This window comes from Hyaena hyaena, unplaced genomic scaffold, assembly GCF_003009895.1.
Source record: "Hyaena hyaena isolate Hyena2069 unplaced genomic scaffold, ASM300989v1 scaffold_25, whole genome shotgun sequence".
Classification (NCBI taxonomy): Eukaryota; Metazoa; Chordata; class Mammalia; order Carnivora; family Hyaenidae; genus Hyaena; species Hyaena hyaena.
This window is the reverse complement of record NW_024080657.1, coordinates 26365-47066: the sequence shown is the minus strand read 5'-3', so window position 1 is coordinate 47066 and position 20702 is coordinate 26365. Positions and strand designations below refer to the sequence as shown.

At 52.8% G+C, this 20702-nt stretch overlaps 3 protein-coding genes across 13 annotated transcripts in view; 2 read left to right on the top strand and 1 right to left on the bottom strand.

Annotated features, from left to right (window-relative positions):
* The window catches only part of LOC120228590 (RNA-binding protein 12), a 35488-nt gene extending 32244 nt beyond the window's left edge, over window positions 1-3244 (top strand). For all 9 annotated transcript variants that reach the window (XM_039227088.1, XM_039227086.1, XM_039227090.1 and 6 more), the window contains 5 exons: window positions 88-142; window positions 389-440; window positions 2191-2324; window positions 2473-2709; window positions 2910-3244. In XM_039227088.1, coding sequence (XP_039083019.1) covers window positions 88-142; window positions 389-440; window positions 2191-2324; window positions 2473-2709; window positions 2910-3050 — 619 coding nt within the window. In that variant the 3' untranslated portion in view covers window positions 3051-3244. The remainder of the gene's footprint in view (window positions 1-87; window positions 143-388; window positions 441-2190; window positions 2325-2472; window positions 2710-2909) is intronic.
* A 1409-nt stretch (window positions 3245-4653) lies between these two features.
* On the bottom strand, window positions 4654-9107 carry SPAG4 (sperm associated antigen 4). 3 transcript variants are annotated; one of them, XM_039227091.1, is made up of 12 exons: window positions 8678-9107; window positions 8061-8165; window positions 7707-7773; window positions 7452-7513; window positions 7195-7238; window positions 6855-6880; window positions 6625-6733; window positions 6301-6376; window positions 6014-6129; window positions 5541-5708; window positions 4937-5026; window positions 4654-4825 (listed from the first exon to the last, which is right to left on the bottom strand). In XM_039227091.1, exons 1-12 carry the CDS (start codon window positions 8985-8987, stop codon window positions 4676-4678), a joined length of 1323 nt encoding a protein of 440 aa, XP_039083022.1. In that variant the 5' UTR covers window positions 8988-9107; the 3' UTR covers window positions 4654-4675. The 3 variants fall into 3 exon arrangements, with proteins under 3 accessions (XP_039083022.1, XP_039083024.1, XP_039083023.1); XM_039227093.1 differs by lacking the exon at window positions 5541-5708; XM_039227092.1 differs by lacking the exons at window positions 6301-6376; window positions 6855-6880.
* A 3088-nt stretch (window positions 9108-12195) lies between these two features.
* The window catches only part of LOC120228609 (fer-1-like protein 4), a 31304-nt gene continuing 22797 nt past the window's right edge, over window positions 12196-20702 (top strand). Inside the window, exons 1-19 of the mRNA XM_039227145.1 lie at window positions 12196-12274; window positions 12541-12596; window positions 12971-13059; window positions 13159-13258; window positions 14402-14493; window positions 14680-14721; window positions 15017-15175; window positions 15692-15752; window positions 15880-16011; window positions 16261-16323; window positions 16403-16487; window positions 16683-16842; window positions 16958-17141; window positions 17218-17404; window positions 17999-18357; window positions 18672-18780; window positions 18973-19153; window positions 19269-19389; window positions 19844-19944. Of these exons, the coding sequence (XP_039083076.1) occupies window positions 12196-12274; window positions 12541-12596; window positions 12971-13059; window positions 13159-13258; window positions 14402-14493; window positions 14680-14721; window positions 15017-15175; window positions 15692-15752; window positions 15880-16011; window positions 16261-16323; window positions 16403-16487; window positions 16683-16842; window positions 16958-17141; window positions 17218-17404; window positions 17999-18357; window positions 18672-18780; window positions 18973-19153; window positions 19269-19389; window positions 19844-19944 (2360 nt within the window). The remainder of the gene's footprint in view (window positions 12275-12540; window positions 12597-12970; window positions 13060-13158; window positions 13259-14401; window positions 14494-14679; window positions 14722-15016; window positions 15176-15691; window positions 15753-15879; window positions 16012-16260; window positions 16324-16402; window positions 16488-16682; window positions 16843-16957; window positions 17142-17217; window positions 17405-17998; window positions 18358-18671; window positions 18781-18972; window positions 19154-19268; window positions 19390-19843; window positions 19945-20702) is intronic.

Below are 20702 nucleotides of genomic sequence, written 5' to 3'. Positions count from 1 at the left end.
TTGCCCGTCCCCCTCCCTGCAGATGTTTCAGCCTCTGGGCTCACAGTTCCCTCTCTGCCTCTTCTCCAACTCAGTGTCTTCCCACAGGGACAAGCTCTTCCCAGCATTTGGATTTGGGGCCCAGGTGCCCCCTGATTGGCAGGTGAGCACTCCTCCCCAGCTCCTCCATTTTCAGTGTCAGGGTCCTGATTTGGGGGGATGCCATTGATTTGCTGTCTGGCACCCAGCTTTATGTGGAGATACAGGGATGTATCCCTACAGGCATATGTACAACAAGTACTCAGGACTAAATGGTTCCTATATAATGCTTGGCATATACCATAGTGTCCTTTTTCTTTGCACAAATACGACCATAGGGAAAGAACCTCATTTTCATTCTTGCCCTCAGGTCTCCCATGAATTTGCCTTGAACTTCAACCCCAATAATCCCTACTGCACAGGTAAGTTCCTCCAGCCTCCAACATAAGGAAGATCTGTCTACACCTAGAGGGTCACGCCTGTGCAGACGAACGTGGGGGTAGTAGGGGCAGATATCTGATTCTGTTGTCCAGAGGAGTGGATTTTAGAGCTAGGTCTCGACTCAAATCTAGGTTTCAAATCTTTATCTTCCCTCTTGCTAAAACCATGTGACTTGGTTCCAGTGTGCTTTGGCTTCATAAAAAGGATAAATATTACAAGACATTGAATATTTAAGGAATATCTTGTATTCCATAAAGATATATGTAAAGTTTGAAGAAGTAAGCCTGGCACATATTAAATGCTCTCTATTTTCATCTTTGTCTGGAAGCTCACTGGTGCTTATCTGGGCATCAGTGAAAGCCTTAGTTCAGCTCTTTTCAGGGTACGTTTACCCAAGCTGTTTTGTTTAGAAAGGGCCAAACCTCGTGGCTCCCCCAACATAGACAACAAACTAAAGTGATCTATGTATCCAGACCCATACATATTTTTTTTCCAGAAATGTTTGAGAATTATAGTCTCAAACTATATAAGTCCTACCCCAAGTTTGCCTCTGAGGCCCCACCAACTTTGTTCCCTTTATCCCTAAATACTTAAGTGTGTGTTTCCCAAAATCAGGAAATTAACATCAATAATATTATCCAATCTAGAATTTATTCAAGTTTTGCCAGCTGTCTTTTACAGCATAAAGGAAATCCCAGATTGCATAACGCATTCATTTGTTTTGTCTTCCAGAGTTCTTCATGTCTTTCATGATAATTAATGTTTTTTAAGTTTATAGGCTAGATAATTTGTAGAATGTCCCGTGGTTTGTGTTTACCTGGTATTTCCTTATGGTTAGGTTCAGATTAGGCACTTTTGGTGGACGTTCTTCTCAGTGCACCATGTCAGGAGGCCCATGATGTTGATTTATCTTATTACCAGTCATGTTAACTTTGATCACTTGGTTCAGGTAGAGTCTACCAGGTTTCTTCACTATTTATAACTAATATCTTTTGGGAAGATACTTTGAAGCTATATAAATATCCAGTTACTCATCAACTAGGACTTTCTAGTGTTAGCACCCATTGATGATCTTCGCATGAATCAGTTTTCTCTATGATTGTCAAATGATTTTGTAATTACTACTTCTACATTTATTAAGGAAGAGCGTCTTGGACTGAGTTATGGCGGGGGGAGGTGGGAGGTCAGGAAAAAAATTAAGAGCTGCCTCTTTCCCATTAATTATTTAATATCTATAGATTCTTATTTTATGAAATGGATTATAATTCATTTTTTTTTAATGTTTTATTTATTTCTAGGAGAGAGAGAGAGAGAGACAGCATGAGCAGGGGAGGGTCAGAGAGAGAGGGAGACACAGACCGAAACAGGCTCCAGGCTCTGAGCTGGCAGTCAGCACAGAGCCCGACACGGGGCTCGAACCCACGAACCGTGAGATCATGACCTAAGCGAAAGTCGGACGCTTAACCGACTAAGCCACCCAGGCGCCCCAGGAGACCCGTTAGTTTTAATTGATGTTGTGATTTAGGGCAAGTGCCCTTCCTCTCTGGTCTTAATTTTTCCATCTGTAGGATAAGGTTAAGTACCTAAGGTTATAGGGGTAACTGAATGAAATGTACCCAGGTTACCATATCTCCCTGGCCAGGATGGGGTAAAGTCAGGACTGAACCCTGAAGAGGCTCAGTCTTTAAGCTTTTTTTGTTTGTCTCTTTGTTTTTTGCCCTCCTTTTCTAGGCATCCAGGGCATTGTGGATGCCTACCGCCAAGCCCTGCCCCAAGTTCGTCTCTATGGCCCCACTAACTTTGCACCCATCATCAACCATGTGGCCAGGTTTGCAACCCAGGCTGCACATCAGAGGACTGCCTCGGTGAGGATCATAAGTAGAGGTAGTGGTGGGTGATCTTGGTCAAGGGCTCCCTTCAGGGTTATGTAACAGGGGAATTCTTGTCAGTGTGGGGATGTGTAGCTGGGATGTTTAGAGGGTCTGCCTCAGTTTATGAATGGCTTATCCCCAGCAATACTTCGTGCTGCTGCTGCTGACCGATGGTGCTGTAACAGATGTGGAGGCTACACGTGAGGCTGTGGTGCGTGCTTCACACTTGCCCATGTCAGTGATCATCGTGGGTGTGGGTGGTGCTGACTTCGAGGCCATGGAGCAGCTGGATGCTGATGGTGGACCCCTGCATACACGCTCCGGGGAGGCAGCTGCCCGTGATATAGTGCAGTTTGTGCCCTACCGCCGCTTCCAGAATGTGAGTGAGGGCAAGTTTGTGGGGGGCAGACAGATCTGGGAGTTTACCCCTCCACTTCTCTCTGAATGGAGATACTCACCCTTTCATCTAAGTCTGGGCAAGTTCGGGTGTTGGGGTTTGTATCCTTTCTTTGGTATGAAATGTAGACTATGGGAAACTGTTGGGGGCCATCACTGACCTTGCCTTTCTTCTCCTGGCAGGCCCCTCGGGAGGCACTAGCACAGACTGTGCTCGCAGAGGTACCCTCACAGCTGGTCTCCTACTTCAAGGCCCAAGGTTGGGCCCCATTCAAGCCACTTCTACCCCCAGCCAAGGGCCCTGCACAGGCCCCTCAGGCCTAGAATCCCTTAGGGGTTGGCTGTGGCTAGTCCTCAGCCTCGTGTCCCCCAAGGATATGACTCAACCCTGAACACATTGCCCAGTGCTTGCACTTTACATTTTATATTTTTATATTTGCCCCTGCTATTGTTGCTCTTGATCTCTCCTGCTTGCCCCTGGAGTCTTTCATTCAATAAAAATCATTGCTTTGCCACCACTCCGTGTTTTTAAGTTGGAATCCGCTATTAACCATCTTTATTTCTTCTGAGCCTCAGTTTGTCCACCTTAGGGGTTGTTGAATTAAGGATACCTCTGACAGCATAGCCCTAATCAAATAAATTGGATATTCCTGGCCAGATGACTAGAGACATTAACTATTTTTAAAAATACAAGGACCAAATGTAAGCCAAATATTTAGCCTGCAGTTCATATTTCTAACCTTAGGCTTTGAGAGCACTCAGTAGAGTAATTTAAATTACAAAGATAATAAATAACCCTGAGGAGTGCCCCACTCTTGATTTCAGCTCAGGTCATGGTCTCATGGTTCATGAGTTTGCCCCATGTGGGGCTCCCAGCTGACCATGTTGGAGCCTGCTTGGGATTCTCTCTCTCTTTTTCCTTCTCTCTCTGACCCTCCCAAGTTTGCTCGTGCTTGCTCTCTCTCTCTCTCTCTCAAAAGAAATAAACTTAAAAAAAGAAAAACATTTTTAAAAAGTAATACCCTGAAATTTTAAACAAGTGGATATGTGCTTCACCCTCACACTCATGCATTCCACTTCCTAGAGGTGTAACCACTTTTCATAGTCTGTATATTCTTCCAAAACATGAACACGCTGAGAAGGATCCTAAAAAGCCCAAGGTGTTGCATATTCTTTTGCCCATGCTGGTCCCCCTTTTCTAATCATTAATCTTTTGATGCCTGTCTCCTCCATCTTTTATTCTTCCAATTCTAATTGGATTCCTAGAATAAAGAATTCTTGAATCAATAAATAAATTGTTGTTTCTGGAGCACTCTCCCCTACTAGGCTCCCTGAGGGCAAGGATAGATTGAACACTAGGCTACCTGTACTGTGCCTAGCAGCAAAGACAACCTGAGTAGGGCTACCAGGCCTGCATCAACCCAGATGCTTCCTAGAGGTTCTCAAGTCTCCTTAGTTTTTGAGTGTTTATCTAAAGAAAAGGAGCAGTTAACCTTTCCACCTGCACCTAGCAGGAGTTGAGGAGACTTTTCCAGAGGTTGGGGGTAGGAATTGAGCTGCACAAACATGGCTTCAAGCTGACTGGCAGCTCTGAGTTAAAGTGGGTGGCCTTTGGGGGAAGGTAGGTTTGAATCCTATGTCCCTATTCTTCACTAACTATGATCTTGAGCGTTTCCTGACCTGAGTGGTTTCCTCTTCTGTGGTTGTGAGGATTTGTTAGTCCATGTGTAGCATGTTCAGAACACCATCTCTTGCACGTGACAAGCACTCCATAAACATGAGCTGCTGCTACTGTATTGATCTGGACTTCTCCAATAAGAGGGCGCATTGGAAAGTAGACCCCCCAACTAATATGCCAAAGGCAACCAGATATCCCCCCAAGAGACACCTCAGTATGGTTCCAGCTTCTTTAAGCACAGACCTGTACTCTACTCCAACAATCAACATGTTTAATGGGGTTCCCCTGTGGCACTGTCCCCTACCCCCTCTGAAGTTCGCATGCCATGGGCTCGGACTCGATACAAGCATGTGAAACGGGGGTGGCCCCAGTTGCTTAGAATCTGGATCTTCACCTTGGGAAAGGCAGCTGGGGGGTCATTCTGGGAAGACAAATGGATCATGCCAAGGCCTGCAGTCCCAGGGCTGCCTTCCTCCCCAATCTTCCCTCACTGTCCCATTCCTTTAGCACCCTCACCCCCAGAGACACACACCTGTAAGTGGAAAGTCTGAATCTCTGATTTCTCCACATCGAAGGTGAATTTCCCCAAGAAAACTTCAGTCTCATCATCAACCTGGAGGCCCTGGTAGGTGAAGAGTGAGTGGGGAACAGTGAGGCACAGGTGGAAGAGGAAGAAAGTAACTTTACTGAGGACCTACTATGGTGTGCAAAAGCTGCACACTCTCCTTTATTTTTTGGCTTTAGGATAGTGTAGCGTGGAATGTGGGCTCCAACAAACCAGGTTGCAAAGTTTAGTCTGGCCAATTGTTAGCTGTGCGACCTTGGCAAATAAGATCGCCTTTCTGAGCATTTACTCATCAGTGACGAGGGAGATGATAGCACTCCATAGGTTGTTGAGTGGGTGCAAGATGACCCATTTAAAGAACTCAGCACAGAATAAGTGCTCAATAAAGCTATAACTAATGTTTGGATATGGTTATAATTATTTATAACCTGTAGGCCTGAGAGGCAAGTGGGTAGTATCTCCATTTTGTAGATGAGCGAGCGAAGACTTGGTGACACCAATTTTCATAACTGGAGCTTTCTAGGCAAAATCCTACCCCACCCCCCACCTCCTTAGCCTTAGCCTCACTCACATAGACTGCGAAGTCGCGGGGGGCGCTGTTGGCTCCCCCAGTGTGTGCCACACTGGGCGGTGGGTGCTGCAGGGTGATGTCACTCAGTTGCACACGACCCGGTAGCCGGATCACGACCTGGCCCTGGTCGCCCTCAAAAGCCCAGCAATTCCCAGGGAACACACCTGGCTGCATGCGAGCAGGTAGACCTTCAGAACCCACGGACCGAGCGACTGCGGCCCTTTCCCAGTCTTCGGATAGGTCCCGCCTTCAGCTCAACCCCTTCATCGGCCCCGCCCAGTCCTCCACCCCGGGTCTATACCCAGCCAGATCCTGTCCAGTCCCGAGCTCCGCCAGACCGGGCATCTGCCAGGCAGGGCCCCGCCCAGCGCCACGCCCTCAGCTCAGCCGGGTCCCACCTCCAGGGAGCTGTTGGGTCCTTTCCCCAGAGTCCCGCCCCTGGTCCCGTTCTGGGATCCAGGTTCCAGGCCCACCTCCAGGATAACTGTTGGCGGCCGAGCGTAGTTCCAGAAGCTGAAGCGATTCCAGAAGTAGGCAGTGTTCGCAACCTCATAGTCGTGTGATGTTTTCTCTAGGTCGATGGAGGCTCCTGGAGCAGGGAGAAGCAATCATTCAGGGCTCCCAGTCCTGACCGACAGCTGGGGCAGGGTCTCTGAGGGCGGTCTCTTTGGACCGGTCGTGTGCGTAGGTCTGTCTGTGTCAAGGTCTCCGTCTCTTCCGTGTCCCTGAGTCTCATTCTCGCAGTGTCTCTGGGTCTTACCCACAGAGCTCAGCGCATAGTCAGGTTTCCTCACAAAGTCTTCATTCAATCTCTGGAATACGAGCTTGGCCACTCTCTGAAAAGAGAGTGGAGGGACGGAGCCAGCGGGCAGGTTTACAGGGAGGCAGGGTTCTGGGGCTAGGTTCTCTGCGATGGACTCTGTGGGTCCCGGGAGGAACCCCGAAGTCGAGGCTCCGGGGCGGAGTTTATGGCTCCCGACCCAGGGAGCGCCGGTCCTCAGGGGGCTTCCGAGGTGGACCCGGACTCAGAGGTGGCCCGAGCCACAGGGCGGCGCGCTGGACAAGAGGAGGCTACCGGGCTCACCTCGCTGTTGGCTGCGCGAACGCTGGACACCTCCTTGTGCAGTTTGTCCAACTCGGCCTGGAGCTGCTGCAGCTGCTGCCCTTGGGAGTGCACGCGCTCGTGGTACTCTCTGCAGGGGGGAGGTCGGCCCCGCGGGGTTGGCTCCCGGTCCTCCTGGGCGCCTCCCGGAAGGCCCCGCACAGAAGCACCTTGGAGACCCCTAACTCCCCACCCCAGGTGCCCTCTTTCACCTTAGAGTCAGCATCTCCTTAGGTTCCTATTGGAGGGAGGGAGGCATAAAATACAGCACTGCTCAGCTCCCCACCCACCCCCTTCTCCCTCTTTACCATGGAAGCAGCGGGACTCAAAGGGCCTTCTTTTTGAAGACCGCCCCCACCTCCCGACCTGCTAGGACCTCTCAGAGAACCCCAACCGCTTCTGGGCACAATCCTTCAGAGATCTGTCTATACCCAGCCCTTCCTTAGGAATATCCAGCACTTGTTCCCCTCCCACCAGCCAAGGGGACCCACAAAACCTCCAGGATCATACTCTGCCATCCACCCACCCTGGGATACAGACGCCCTGACTCACATTCTCCAAAGGCGGAACCAGGTACAGCAGCCCCCACCAGAGTGCTGGGGAAAGAGGGGTGTTCTCAGGGGAAGCCAAGGGAGAGGGTTTCTCTGGCATAAAGGGGCAGTGAGGAGGGAACAGGCTTGAGGGGGTTCTGAAAGGGACTGTGAGCAGCTGAAGGCGCTGAGGGGGCTGAGGGATATAGGAGAAAATGTGCCGAGTTTAGCTCCAAAGCATCCAGGGCGGGGCCCCCAGGGGATTCGCCACCCCCTCACCTGCCAGAAAGAGGCTCAGCAGTGACATGGCCGTGAGCAGGAAGCGGATGGAACAGACCTCCCTGAAGAACCGGAGGGAGGCTGAGGCCCCAGACCCTCGTGAACCCAGCAGCTCCCGCGCCAGGGTCCTAGACCCAACTGCCGCAGACACGACTCAGCCAGATCTGAGTCAGGGTCAAGTCTCTGCTGGTCCTGCTTTGCTCCCGACCCCCTCCAAAGAGCAGCCCCTGAGGCTCCCGATTCCCTCCCTCTGACCTGTACACAATGACCAGCACGTCTCCTCCCAGGGACAACAACACGCTCAGCACCTGGAGCAGCAGGCCTGGGGAGAGGGGAGGGGGCTCAGAGTGGGCAGAGGTGAAGAAGGGCTCGGTAAGCGTGGGGTTCGAGGTTCAGGAGAGGCTCGGGAAGACGGGAGTGGGCTAGGAGAATTAGATAGGGGCAAGGAGAATGAGTTCAGGCTCAAAGAAGGTGGATCGCGCTCACGGAAGGGGCTGGAGACTGACATGGGCCAGGGACTTCAAACGAACAGGATCTCAGAAATGAGAACCGGAGTGCAGAGAGGGGAGCTGGAGGGTCAGAGGGTTTCCGGGCTGGCCTGGCCCGTACTCAAGAAGCTCTTGGACACGCGCGGTGGAGGCATCTCCTGCCTCAGATCCACGGTCGGGAGAAGGTCGAACTGCTCCTCAGAGACTACGGGAGAGCCAGCCAGTTCTGCGGGAGCCCAAGGGCGCCATTGGGGCCTTGCGCAAGGCAGTTCCACTCTTTCCCAGGGATCAGTCCGCAGGTTCCCAGCCCAGAAGCTGGGCAGTACCCCCTCCCCAAACAGGCATTGGTCCGACTGCATGCACGCTCCAAGTCTCAGCACTCTGAGGCCCCGCCCCTCAGGGGGTGCTCAGTCAAGACAACGGTCCCCCTGACAAACGGAGGCCCCGCCCCCAGGCAAGTCTTGGTGCTGCCCCATTTCGCTGGTAGCCACTTATGTTAACACCAAGGCCGCGCTTCCTTAGTGGTGTCCAATCAGAATTTTCCCCGCCCCCTTCCCAGGACCGTCCATCAAACCAAGATCCCTCCCCTTAGGGAATTTTATTTGGTGCCTCCCCTCTTCACCCTACAGGCCCAGCCCCCTAGTAGGTGCTCCGATATTTATCCCGGTTCCGTGCCAAGCCCCGCCCCTTATTCCCCGCCCCCTCCCTCAGCTCTCCCGGGTTCGACCCCGCCCGCACCCGAGGCCCCGCCCCTCACGGTTGCCGCGCCACAGGCGGTCTGCCCTTTGTGGCTCCGAGGCGCCGGCTTCTGCCGAGAGCTTCCAGCCCGTGTGGTTCCTCCGGGCACTCCTGCGCTCAAGGCGGGCTCACCGCAGCTCGAGCCCCGGGCTCTTCTGCCCTCGGGCTCCCCGGGCCCCGGCCTAGCTGACCGGTGCCCGCTGCTGTCCTCCGAGGTGGCATTCAGTGAGCTATTGCTGTTGTCGCTGTAGAAGTTAGGCGTGTGCTTATGCGAGGACGCCGCCGAGCCCGGTCGGGGGCTCCGCCGCATCCTGACCCCGGGGCGCCCTGTCACGGACGCCAAAGTCGCCGCCGAAGCCGCCAAGGCCCTCCTTCAGCCGATGTGCGCCGCGGAGACCTCACGGACCCTGCTTGCAGCCGGCGGGCCCCCAGGCGGGATCCAACCCTCTCCCCTGTATCTGGATCCGGCTGCTGACGTCATAAAGGAGCCCGTGATCTCTATGGAACTCCCTAACGGTGCGTCACAGAGCTAGTCATGACGTCCCCGGGAGCCTGGCAGTCTCTCATTCTTTCCCATGTTAAAGCAAGTGATTACATCACATCACTTCCCAAAATGCCCCATCTTCTGCACTTCCCGTGAAAAAATTTATATCCCCTTTCCTGCTTTGTTTTTCCCTTCAGCTTATATCACCAACATGCTATATATCTTACTTATATATTTCTTCATTGCCTGTCACACCCACTAGAACATAAAGTTTATGAAGGCAGGGATTTTTGTTTTGTTCACTAGTGTATATCCCAGGACCTAGATAGGCCTAATGAATGAATGTTAAGGAGGTGCAGGAGGTCACCCAGGGCACATATAAGTAAGCATTTAGTTTCTTTTGCTCTGCAAACCCTTCAGGTCCCTCTTTTCATCCTTGTCGTCAGGCCAGGCTATCCTTGTCTGACCTTAGGATCTGTGGTTCCCTCTCCCAGACCCATATTCACCAGGGGTCTGTGGGCTAAGGCTTCAGTATGCACCAAACACCATACCCACACTCAGACCAACCATCTGAGATATTGAAAATGCAATGAGGAATCACAGAAAGTCACAGCCAGGAGATCAGAGTTCCCAGACTCCTGCTATGCAACAGAATAGAAATTCAGTTTCCCAGGTCAGTTTGAGAATCTACTTTAGCATTTCTTGAGTGGGTGCAGGAATATGCATTTTTTTGTATTATTTCTGAGAGAGAGATACAGCATGAGCAGGGGAGGGTCAGAGAGAGGGGGGGATACAGAATCTGAATCTGAATCAGGCTCCAGGCTCTGAGCTAGCTGTCAGCACAGAGCCCGATGCAGGGCCCGAACCCATGAACCATGAGATCATGACCTGAGCCGAAGTCAGACGCTTAACCGACTGAGCCACCCAGGTGCCCCAGGAATATGCATTTTTAACAACCACATGTGTGATCCTGATGAAGGATTACACTTTGAAAAGCAATGCAAAAAGAGAGAGGAGAGAGGAAGGAAGGAAGGAAGGAAGGAAGGAAGGAAGGAAGGAAGGAAGGAAGGAAGGAAGGAGGGCGGGCAGGCAATGTAGTGCATATGCACATTACATAGCTAGGCAAATAGATCCAGAAAGGGGAAAGGACTTTCCAGAGACCACACAGTATGTGATAAGAGATTAGAGTTCCAAAATCTTGCCCTAGAGTCCATACTCTCTCTGCCACATCCCATCTTCTTTGGAAAGTTAGGAAGTGAAGTGTCAGTTCTTAGAGGGGTGGAGGTAGAGTGAGAACTTGCCAGGGTGTGTTCCTGCCCAGAAGGGGAGGTGCCTGCATTAGCTTCCAGAGGGGTGGCTTCAACACCTTGCTTGATTAGATGTCACAGAGTTCAGGATTAAAGGTAGGGAAAGTCCAGGGCACTGTGAGCTAAGAATTCTGGTCCCCCTTCTGCCCTCCTTTGGATCTCAGTGCCCCCATATGTCAGTGGAGGAGGGGAAGCCCTCCCCCAACATCTGGAACCTTGAGATCTAACCTGGACCGTGCTTAAGAAACAGAACAACCTATGCCTGTTTGTCTGGTGTTTTATAGACTTCAAAACTCAATTGAGCAACTAACACCTGGGACACAGAACAGGACTTTCCAACCCCATTATTGAGATGGAGAAGCTGAAGCATAAGGAGGCACCATGCCTGGCTCAAAGCCACATAGCAAGACCCAGTTCCTCTAATGGTCTAATCTTATCTCTGCTGCTGCCTAAGACATTCCTTGTACACAAGTCAAAATGACAAATCACAGGTCCCAAAACACACCCTGCATTCCTTCCCACTGCCTGGATGTCCTCTGCTCAACTCCTGTCCTTAAAGTCCGTTTTATTTTTTTTATTATTTATTTTTTTAAGTAGGCTCCATTCCCAATGTGGGGCTTAAACTCATCACCCTGAGATCAAGAGTCATATGTTCTACTGACTGAGCCAGGCAGGTGCCCCCTCAAAACCCATTTTAAGCACCTCTGGCCTCCCTCTTCTTGAACTCCTGAGTCCTGACTCTTTCCTGCTCTGATGGGAATTATAGTCTTTCTAGGCCTTGTTTGGTGTTGGAGTTCATGAAGCTACTGGAAGACAGAGAACATGTCCAATTCACCTCTGTGGCTGCACCCCTTCCCCCAGAGGGTTGCATAGCACAAGTCCTGTATATAGGAGGAGTCACTAAATAGGATAATTAAATGGATGGCCAAGATACACACTCAACACATAGTTACAATCACACATGGGTTCAGACTATCAGATACATTCATTATTTCATTTAGTAAAAGTACTGCACATGTGTTTAAGGATGTGGGAGGAGCTTAATGTCCAGAATAATGCACAATTGCTCAATATTATATAGGCAATTTCAAGAGTTTGAAGGCTCCCTGCAGCCTATCTATGTAAGACCCCAAGTTAAGGACCTGAGGCTTCTGGTTAGGAAGTATTTTGAACACCTGCTAAGTGCAAGCTAGGGACACACATTCAGTCACTCATTATTTCAAATGTGTTGAGTGCCTGTAGCACTAATGCTGGGGGCTAGGGGAATTCATTTATTAATCCAGTCATTTATTTAAAAAGTTTTTTGAGGGTCTACCACATACCAGACCCTGAGCTGGGCACTGAGGACAGAGAGATGAAAAAGAAGCACTGTGAGACCCATGCCCTTGAGGCCTCCATTGGCTAGCGGGGACAAACTAGGGTCTTGTCTCTCCGCTTGACTCCATCTCTACCCTATCCCAGCTCCCACTTCACAGGGTGGAGGCAAGGTGGAGGCTGAAGCTGGTGGAGGCAGGAAGGACCAAGCTGACCACAGGGACTTTACCCCCTTCTCTCAGTCCTTCAGCTCTGTCTCCACCCATGACCCCTAAGCCTGCCGGTATGTTTGACTAAAGGGCAGGGATTGCTGGACCTGTTCAGTGAGTCCAGTGAGTCAGAGGCGATTCAGGTGAGCAGGCAGGTGGGCAGGAGGGCAGGCAAGCAGAGGGAGAGCCAGTGGCCCTGGGACAATGGCTCTGACCGTGTGTGTGCGGCGACTTACAGGGCTGCCAGGCACCCATGACCGACAAGTGAGGCTTAGCTTTCGGGGTGAGTCTTGTAGACTAAAAATCTAAGGATTTTTGTAACGGGGGACTCCCATTCCTCCATTCCCTAGGCCCCCAATCCAGTGCCTAGTCTTCCGTCCAGCCTGTCTCTTTTCTCCTCTAACCTATTTGTCTGCCTCTTTCCCTCTCCATCTTCTACCTTTCCCCAAGGGTAAGCCCAGGGGGACTGGATCCTGAGCTGGGTATGTGTGTGTGTGATTTTTTTTTGTGGGGAGGGGCTGATAACTGACTAGTTTCCATTCTGAGCAGGCTTCACCCAGAAAACAAGGAAAATTCACTGTGGTCGAGAAGCAGATATTGGTGAGGTGAGTGGGGTTGGGTCCTGGATAGGGAGACGTTGATCTGTGCCTCATGTAAGTTCCTCCTTAGGTGAGTTGGGGGGCATATTCCTGGGTTTGGGGAGCTGTCTTCTCAGGAAGTGGGGCCCGTCTCAGGCTTGAGAAGCCAGACCCAGTCAAAATCAAGACTGGGGGGATTAGCTCTTGATTGGTAGTTACCCTCAGATCAGCCCTAGTTTGCAGTCAACCCTGTGTTGGGGGGAGGGGTTGTTCCAGGTTTGGGACATTGGTTATAGAGTTAGCTCCAACTTTGGAGGGTTGGATCTATTTGAGGGCTAGGATAGGCTCTGGATTGGGGGTCAGCCCAGCATTGTATGTCACAAGGTTCCTCGTATCCGCAGCTGTTCCGCTGGCCACACTATGGGGCTCCACTAGATGCGGAATGTCTGTCTGTGCAGGTGGTTAACTGTAGCCGTGTGTTCAGTCCCAGGTGAGTAGGCCTGGGGGAGCCAAGGATGCAGGTGGGGTTGGACATGGTAAGGGGGTATATTCTCCTGGGTCATTCTTCTGCCCCTTGCCACATCCTCAGGTCTCTGGGGACCCTGGTGATCTCCCTGCAGCAGCTACAGAGTACTGGGCATTTGGTGCTACGGGAGGCCTTGGTGGAGGAGAATCTGCGGGTATCCCCGGTGAGTCTCACCAGTCCTCCGCCTGCCACCCTCAAGCCTGAGAGTCCTTCTAGATAGAGAGTTCCATTTTTCAGAGAGGAAAATCCAGATCCCGACAGGAGTGGTAACAAGGCCTCCCAGCCAGGGCTCCTTTCACTGTAGCCCCTGATGAAGTTACATGGGCCAAGAGCCATTCTGTGCTGCTCCCTCACCGTGTACAGATTCAGTTCTTGCGGGAGGCAAGGATGAGCCTGACTGGATTTTCCTGGTGTTTCACGGAGGGTCATCTAACCTGGTAGGAATGGACCTGGGATCAAATCTCAGATTCACCATTTCCCTGCTGATAACTTGAACAAGTTATTTAGCTTCACTAAGCTGTTTCCTTATTTACCTTATGTGGAGTCATAGGAAATGTTAAACTTTTCAATCAGTCTGTTGTTTGTTGCATTCTGATTATAAGCTGTGCTGTGTGTGTTGTGCTGGGCAATAAGGATTGACTGGTAAGCAAAACCAGATAAGGATTAGCCCTCTTAGAGTTCTGTACTCAAAGAGAGAGAGAGGCAAATATTAAACAAATATTCACACAAATAAATGTAAAATTGTCACTGATGGGTGCTACAGAAGAGCTGGTAGGGACCTACCTGGGAAAGCGTATAACTGAGGGATATAACCTGTGTGAGGGTCAGCAAAGGTTCCCTGAGGAAGTACTGCTTGAACTTGGAATGGAAGGATGATAGGAGTGAATTAAGTGGGAAGGGAGGTTTTAGGCAGAAGAACTGGCATATACAAAACCCCAGTGCTCTGAGAGAGCACAACTGGGGTGCAGGGCAGGAGCAGGCCCCATAGGAGATAGAACTGGGAAGGTTGGCCAGGAGTCAGACCATGCAGAGCTATGAAGGCCATAGTAATGAATTTCCAAGAGCAACGAGAGAATTTTGGAGTCATGTTTGGCCTCTTCAAGGGGTAACAACTTGCTTGTGCTAAGTTTTTCATAGGTTGTAATTAGTCAATATTATTAATGACCAGAGAGGAACCACAAAGTCACCATGGATGCAGGCCAGGAGGATCTCTGTTTATAGGTGGAGTAAAAAGCATTGTCCTTGGACTTCCCTTAGCCCCAGGCAGTTTGAGGGGCTCTAGGGCACACTGTGTGTCTGGTTTCAGATCCAGGTAGAGCTTGATCTGAAGTATCAGCCCCCAGAGGGTGCAGCTGGAGCCTGGGCAGAGGAGGACTTTGGAGCATCTATCCGGGACAGGTACCCCATCTCTCTCTACAAGCAAGGCCTGATTGTCTCAGCCCAGGCTGGTCTTGGGAAGGGAGAAGTGTACCTAATTCCTCTCTGGATCCGCTGGGTGTGGTGACCCTTGGCCCTGTGCTGCCTGGGGTTGCAGCTCTGTAGTCAAGCCAGTCCCCTCACTCCTTTTATTTATCCTCCTTCCAGCTCAGAGCTGATCATCCCCAATGTGGGCTTCCAGGAGCTGGAGTAAGTATGTGGGGATGGTCTGCGATCACCAAGTCAGTCTTGGTTGGGATTTAGGAGCCAGTGATATGGGATCAGTCCCAGGGTCCAGGATCAGTATTGGATTGATTCCGGGGTGAGAAGTCAGTCCTAGAATCAGGGGTCAATTCCGGAATTAGGGGTCCCAGGTTAGGGTCAGTCCTGGAAATAGTGGGGTCAGCCTAAGGGTCAGAAGTCAGTCCTAGGGTCAGGGAAATCAAGGGTGCCCAGAGATGAGGGACAGGTTCCAGACATGTCCCTTGAAGGCCTTTCCTATCAGGTCTGGGGAGGCCCGGCTGGAGCGGCGGGCAGTGGCATTGGGCCACAGGCTAGCTCGAGGCCTAGCTCAGCAAGATGATGAAGATGGTGAGCTGGAGCTGGAGCTGGATGATGAACCTGATGTGGAGCTTTCTGGAGTCGTGTTTAGCCACCTCAGGAGGTAACTTGTACCCACACCTGCTCCCACACCCACCAGTGTGTCAACCTCAGGTGCTCATCCGTGTAAGCCCATGCTCATCCACATTCAAAAGCACACAGCCCTAAGCTATGAGTGAGGAGTGGGTGTCTTGGAGTTAAGGGTCACTTACTCCAAGGCATAGACACTGCCACATTCACACACACAGTTACACTGGCACACAAAGAGTCTCTGGAGCCCATGTAGGGAATGAAAGTTTGAGAAGGAATTTTGTCTCTTTTGTTCCTGCAGTGTCCCAGAGCCTAGTATAGTGTTTGTTGCTACATAGTAGGTGCTCAACAAATCTTTGTTGAATGAATGAATGGTTTCCGGGCTCCAGGAATGAGTCACATTCTGGGTGTAGGGTTGAGATGAATGCAAGACAGACTGGAAGGACTCAGAATCCAGAAGAGAGAAGATACTTATGCCTAGCACTGGGCAAAAGTGTGTAGGTGATAGGGGAGAGGAAGTGAAATGAGAACTGATCTGTTCTTCTGGCAGTCGTGCCAAGGGCCTGGCTCGAGGGGATCCTTTCCAGATGTCTAGAGCTCAGGATTTCCAGGTACCACTCTCCCTCTAGGCCCTAACCCTTGGTGAATGCCACCCACTCTCCATACAAGTGGTCCCCCCTCCACACCTCCCTCCCTTACTTCGGCAGGATGGCTCTTTTCTCCTTCTGCACCCTTCAGGTAGGGGTCACAGTGCTGGAGGCCCAGAAGCTGGTAGGAGTCAACATTAACCCCTATGTGGCAGTGCAAGTCGGGGAGGAGCGCAGAGTGACGGCTACGCAACGCGGGACTAATTGCCCCTTCTACAACGAGGTGTGTGAGACCAAGGAAGAGTGGGGCTTGAGAGAATGGGCAAAACCCAGGTTGCACCCATTACGCAGATGGGCGTGGCCCAGGTGGAATTGAGCAAGTGGGGGGGTTAAGAGGGGCTCAATGAAGGAAGTACAAAGAGGGGCCAGCTGGGGAAGGAGGGCGTTCTTTTTGCAAGAGGAAGGGGCCTGCTGGCGTGAACCCTTCGTGTATAACCAACTTCACCTCTCTTGTTACCCCACTTCAAACTAGTACTTCTTGTTCGAATTTCATGAGACCCGGCTTCACCTCCAAGACTTGCTGCTTGAGATCACGGTGAGGTGGGTAGGGGTGAGGGGTTTCCGCCAGAGAAGGGAGGATAACAAGCTCCTAAACTAACACCACCTTTCCCCAGGCTTTCCATTCGCAGACCCTCCCCTTTATGGCCTCCCAGATAGGCACCTTCAGGATGGACCTGGGTATTATTTTCGACCAGCCAGGTACCGAACCCTTTCCTGCTTTAGACTCATCTGCACCAAGGGGAACTGACCCTCTGGGCACTGATTCCTAGATACTAACTTCGGGAAGGCTGACCTCCATGTACCGCCGCTCCTCCCTATCGAGTCCGACTCGAACCCGGGTCGGGGGCAGCCCGCCGGTCTCCGCTGACCCGTGCCCCGCCCCTCCGTCCCCAGATGGTCACTTCTACCAGAAATGGGCTCCCCTGCACGACCCTCGGGACACCCGCGCCGGGACCAAAGGCTTCGTCAAAGTCACTTTGTCCGTGCGGGCGCGCGGGGACCTGCCCCCTCCGCTGCCAGCCCCGGGCCCGGGACACAGTTCGGACGTTGAAAAGTGAGCTGGGGCGTGGGTGGGAGTAAGAGGAAGACCGGACGTGGACTCCGGGACGCCGAGAAGGTTGGGGGCGGACATCTCGGCGTCCCGAGGCCTCAGCGCCCCGCTCCCCTAGGAACCTGCTCCTGCCACGCGGGGTGCCGGCCGCTAGGCCGTGGGCGCGGCTGCGCGTGCGCGTGTACCGGGCCGAGGGGCTGCCCGCGCTGCGCCCGGGGCTGCTGGGCACTCTGGCCCGCGCCCTGAAGGACCAGCGCGTCCTCATGGACCCCTACGTGCGCGTGTCTTTCCTGGGGCAGCAGGTAAGTCCCTCTATCCCCACTCCGCCGAGGCGCGGTCCCGGGTCCCGCGCTGACCCCACTCCGCCGCGGCCCTCAGGGCGAGACGTCTGTGCGCGGCGAGGCGGCGGCGCCCGAGTGGAACGAGCAGCTGAGCTTCGTGGAGCTCTTCCCGCCGCTGACGCGCGGCCTCCGTCTGCAGCTGCGGGACGACGCGCCCCTCGTCGATGCGGCCGTCGCCACGCACGTGCTGGACCTGAGGCAGATCTCACACCCGGGCCGCGCGGGTGAGCGCTTCTGGTCAGCGCTCGCTGCCTCCTCCGGGCCCTGCCAGCCCTGGGTCCCGCCCCCGACCGCGAACTCCAGCCCGGCTACCCCGCTCCGCCCCTCCGCCCCGCTCCAAGCCGGCCCCTCCCTTCGGGGCCTCACCTGTCGCCCCCAGACTACAAACCCCACTCTGTTGACAAAATCCTAAGGACAGCTGCATATCCAGTAACCGCGCCAGCTGTGCTCCCCCTGCAGATTTACACGCACAGAAAACAAGCCCACTCCCTCTTCGGTTCACCTCTCCCCTTACGGGATCACCTGTAGCCCCGCCCCAATCGTGACTCCACCCCCAAGGCTAAGGGCTCCTGCCACAGAGCAATAGTTCAGTTTGTCCCAAGCGCCTTTGGGATCTGGAGTGGATTCGAAGCGCTCTCGGATCTTGGTCCATAGCTGTCGGTCCGCAGCTGTTCTCAGACTTCCCTCTCAGAGCTGCCAAAACCCAATCCGATTCCCTGCCCCCTTGGACTTGCAGGAGATAAGGGTGTGCTGCATAGGCTGACCTAGTACCCATCTGCCCTGTGCTTCCCTCCAAACGCTGTTCTTGTCCCCCACAGCGGGGTTTAACCCCACCTTTGGCCCAGCATGGGTGCCTCTCTATGGATCTCCCCCCAGTGGGGGGCTCCGGGATGGTCTTCAAAGTCTCAATGAAGGACTTGGCCAAGGCATTTGGTTTCGCGGCCGCCTGCTGGTGGCTGTGTCCATGGAAGTATCCGAAGGGAGAGCTGAACCTAAGCCTCCCCAGGCTTCACAGGGGCCCAGATTGTCCAGGCTCATGAGAAAGAAGAAGAAAGCCAGGCAGGGCCAGACCCCAGCAGGGATCCCACAGCACCTGGATGCCAGCCCCAGTGGTGATGGTCCTGAGATTCCTGGTGCCATGGAGGTGGAGGTGGAGGACTTGCTGCCTCTGCCAGAGGTGGGAGTTGGGGTTTTAGCAAAGGGATGGGATCATTCTCAGCTCTGGAGTGTGTAACTGGCTCCCTTGCATTAAACACAGGGGTAGAGTCTGAATTTCTGGGCCTGGATAAAGAATGCCGTGTGTATAGACATATGCTCTTGTGTATATACATAGGAGGAGGGGGCTGAGCACTGAGAGATAGGATACTTGTAGTGGTATTTCTAGGTCTTGTGTCCTAGACAGTGTCCTTCTGTCAGCACTGTGGCCAAACCAAGTCCGGGTTGCAACCTGGGTGGGTGGGGGCTGACTGCAGCTTGACCCTCCTTCCTCAGAATGCCCTGGCACCCTTGCAAGATTTCCTGCTCTTCGGTGTGCTTTTTGAGGCCACCATGATTGACCCTGCCATGGCCTCCCAGCCCATCAGCTTTGAGATCTCTATCGGTATGTGGCCTAGCTGAACCCCTGAGGGTCATGGGTTTGAGGATGGGGACTCTTGTTCCAGACATAGGACCCTGGAATGGACAATTGACTTTTAGTAAGGGTTGGGCTCTGACTTTTATTGAGGCAGAGTTAATTTGAAGGAGGGGTCAGACCCTCAGCATGGTTCTCCCTGACCCTTGCTGCTCTGGGCAGGTTGTGCAGGCCGCCGGGAGGAGGAACTGGGCCCAAGGGCCAGGGCCAGGGCCAGGGAGGGAGCAGAAGGCAAGGGTGAGGAGGTACAGCCTCTGCTGGAGACGGAAGTGGGAGTCGGGCCAATGGTGGAGGAGGAGCTAGGGACCCCTGCTCAGCGGCCTGAGCCTATGGACGGCAATGGGTGAGTACTCCTGGTGGCTGGAGGGAGGGTGCTGGGAGATCCTCTGCAGCCTAGGACTGCCCTCACAGCACCTTTTCTCCTACCCTCCCTGCCCTGTCCCGCCCCTCTGGTACAGGCCATATTTCTGCTTGCCCCTGCGTCACCAAAAGCCATGCGTGCACGTGTGGAGCCGCTGGGAAGATCATACATGGCGCCTGCAGAGCACTAACTGCGTGCAGAAAGTGGCCGAGAGGCTGGTGAGAGCGAGGCGGGTGCCCACAGGGGGAGGCCGTGATGTCGGGAAGACTGTGGCCTTTGAAAGGAGCTCTGGAGCGAGGCTAATAGGTAGAGCACGCGGGAGCCAGCATGCCCTAGGTGCAGGGCTAAAGGACCAAAGAGCTCTGTTCGAACAGAGGAGACCAGAAACTGTGGGAAGACAGGGCTTCAGAATTGATACACCCAGAAGGGGGCCAGGCGAAGTCCATGGGATAGTGCTACTGGAGGCCCAGTCCCACTGGCATGGAGCCGGTGGAGAAAAAAAAAAAAAACCAAAAAAAAAAAAAAAAAAAAAGGAACCATGAACTGGATGGCACCAAAGAAGCCCTGGGTGTGGAAATGCGGCAGTGAGTGGGAGAGGCTCTGGGGTGGGGGTGTGGTCTAAAAGAGAGTTTGCCACCCTTGTGCCTCTGACCCTCTGGCCCTATTGCGCAGGACCAGGGGCTGCAGGAGGTTGAGACCCAGCAGCGCAGGCCGGGGCCTGGCGCCTGCACACGGCTTAAGCAGGCTCTGGAAGAGCTGGTGGCAGGCAGCAGGTGAGCTGGGAGCCTCGGCTTCACTGCTGCAGGGGCTTCCCACCAAACTCCAGGGGGCGGGAAACTCGTGGTGACTGTTTGGAGCCATGGCACCTGAAAGCTACGTTTGCTGCTCTCTTCAAAGAAGAATAAGGAGATGACCGTCCCCATCAAGGGACATGATGGAAACTAGTGGGGGTTAGGCCACTCTGCTCCACTAAACTCCCTTGTCCATGCTTTTAGAGACTTAAGCTGCCTTTCTCGCCTTCCCCCAAATCTCCCTTGTGCCTTTCCTCCACTGTTCCAGCTAATGACCTCCCCTCCTACTTCATGGAGAACATAGAAGCCTCACCTCCCTCCAGCCAGTCTACCACCATCCCAGCTTCTGCACCCATCTGCTCACCTTCCCTCCTGCTATAGTGGGGGAAGGGTCCCTGCTTCCACAGCCAAGGCTGTGATCTCAATTTTATCCCTCATCTGTTGGAGGAACTAGCTCTGCAATTGTCCACTTTCTCTTCTGCAGCATCAACTGGTCCCTAGTTACCAGGTCATTACTGTAACCATGTAAACTTGTTCTAGTGACTTCCATCTTTGACCTTCACTGATCTGAATTCCATAACCTGCTCCAAGTACTTCAGTGTTTTACTTTCTTTCTTTTTTTTAATGTTTTCTTTATTTTGAGAGAGAGAGAGAGAGAATGAATATGAGCAAGCTGGGGAGTGGCAGAGAGAGATGAAGAAAGAGAGCATTCCAAGCAGGTTCCATGATGTCAGCACAGA

Bases quoted from the DNA above. Each gene is read 5' to 3' on its own strand.
- SPAG4 (XM_039227091.1), bottom strand. From the start codon at position 8,987: ATGCGGCGGAGCCCCCGACCGGGCTCGGCGGCGTCCTCGCATAAGCAC. The intron at 7,774-8,060 runs GTACGGGCCAGG...CCCTCTCCCCAG, and splicing joins CGTGTCCAAGAGCTTCTTGA to GCCTGCTGCTCCAGGTGCTG. The intron at 6,734-6,854 runs GTGAAAGAGGGC...TCCCCCCTGCAG, and splicing joins AAGGAGATGCTGACTCTAAG to AGAGTACCACGAGCGCGTGC.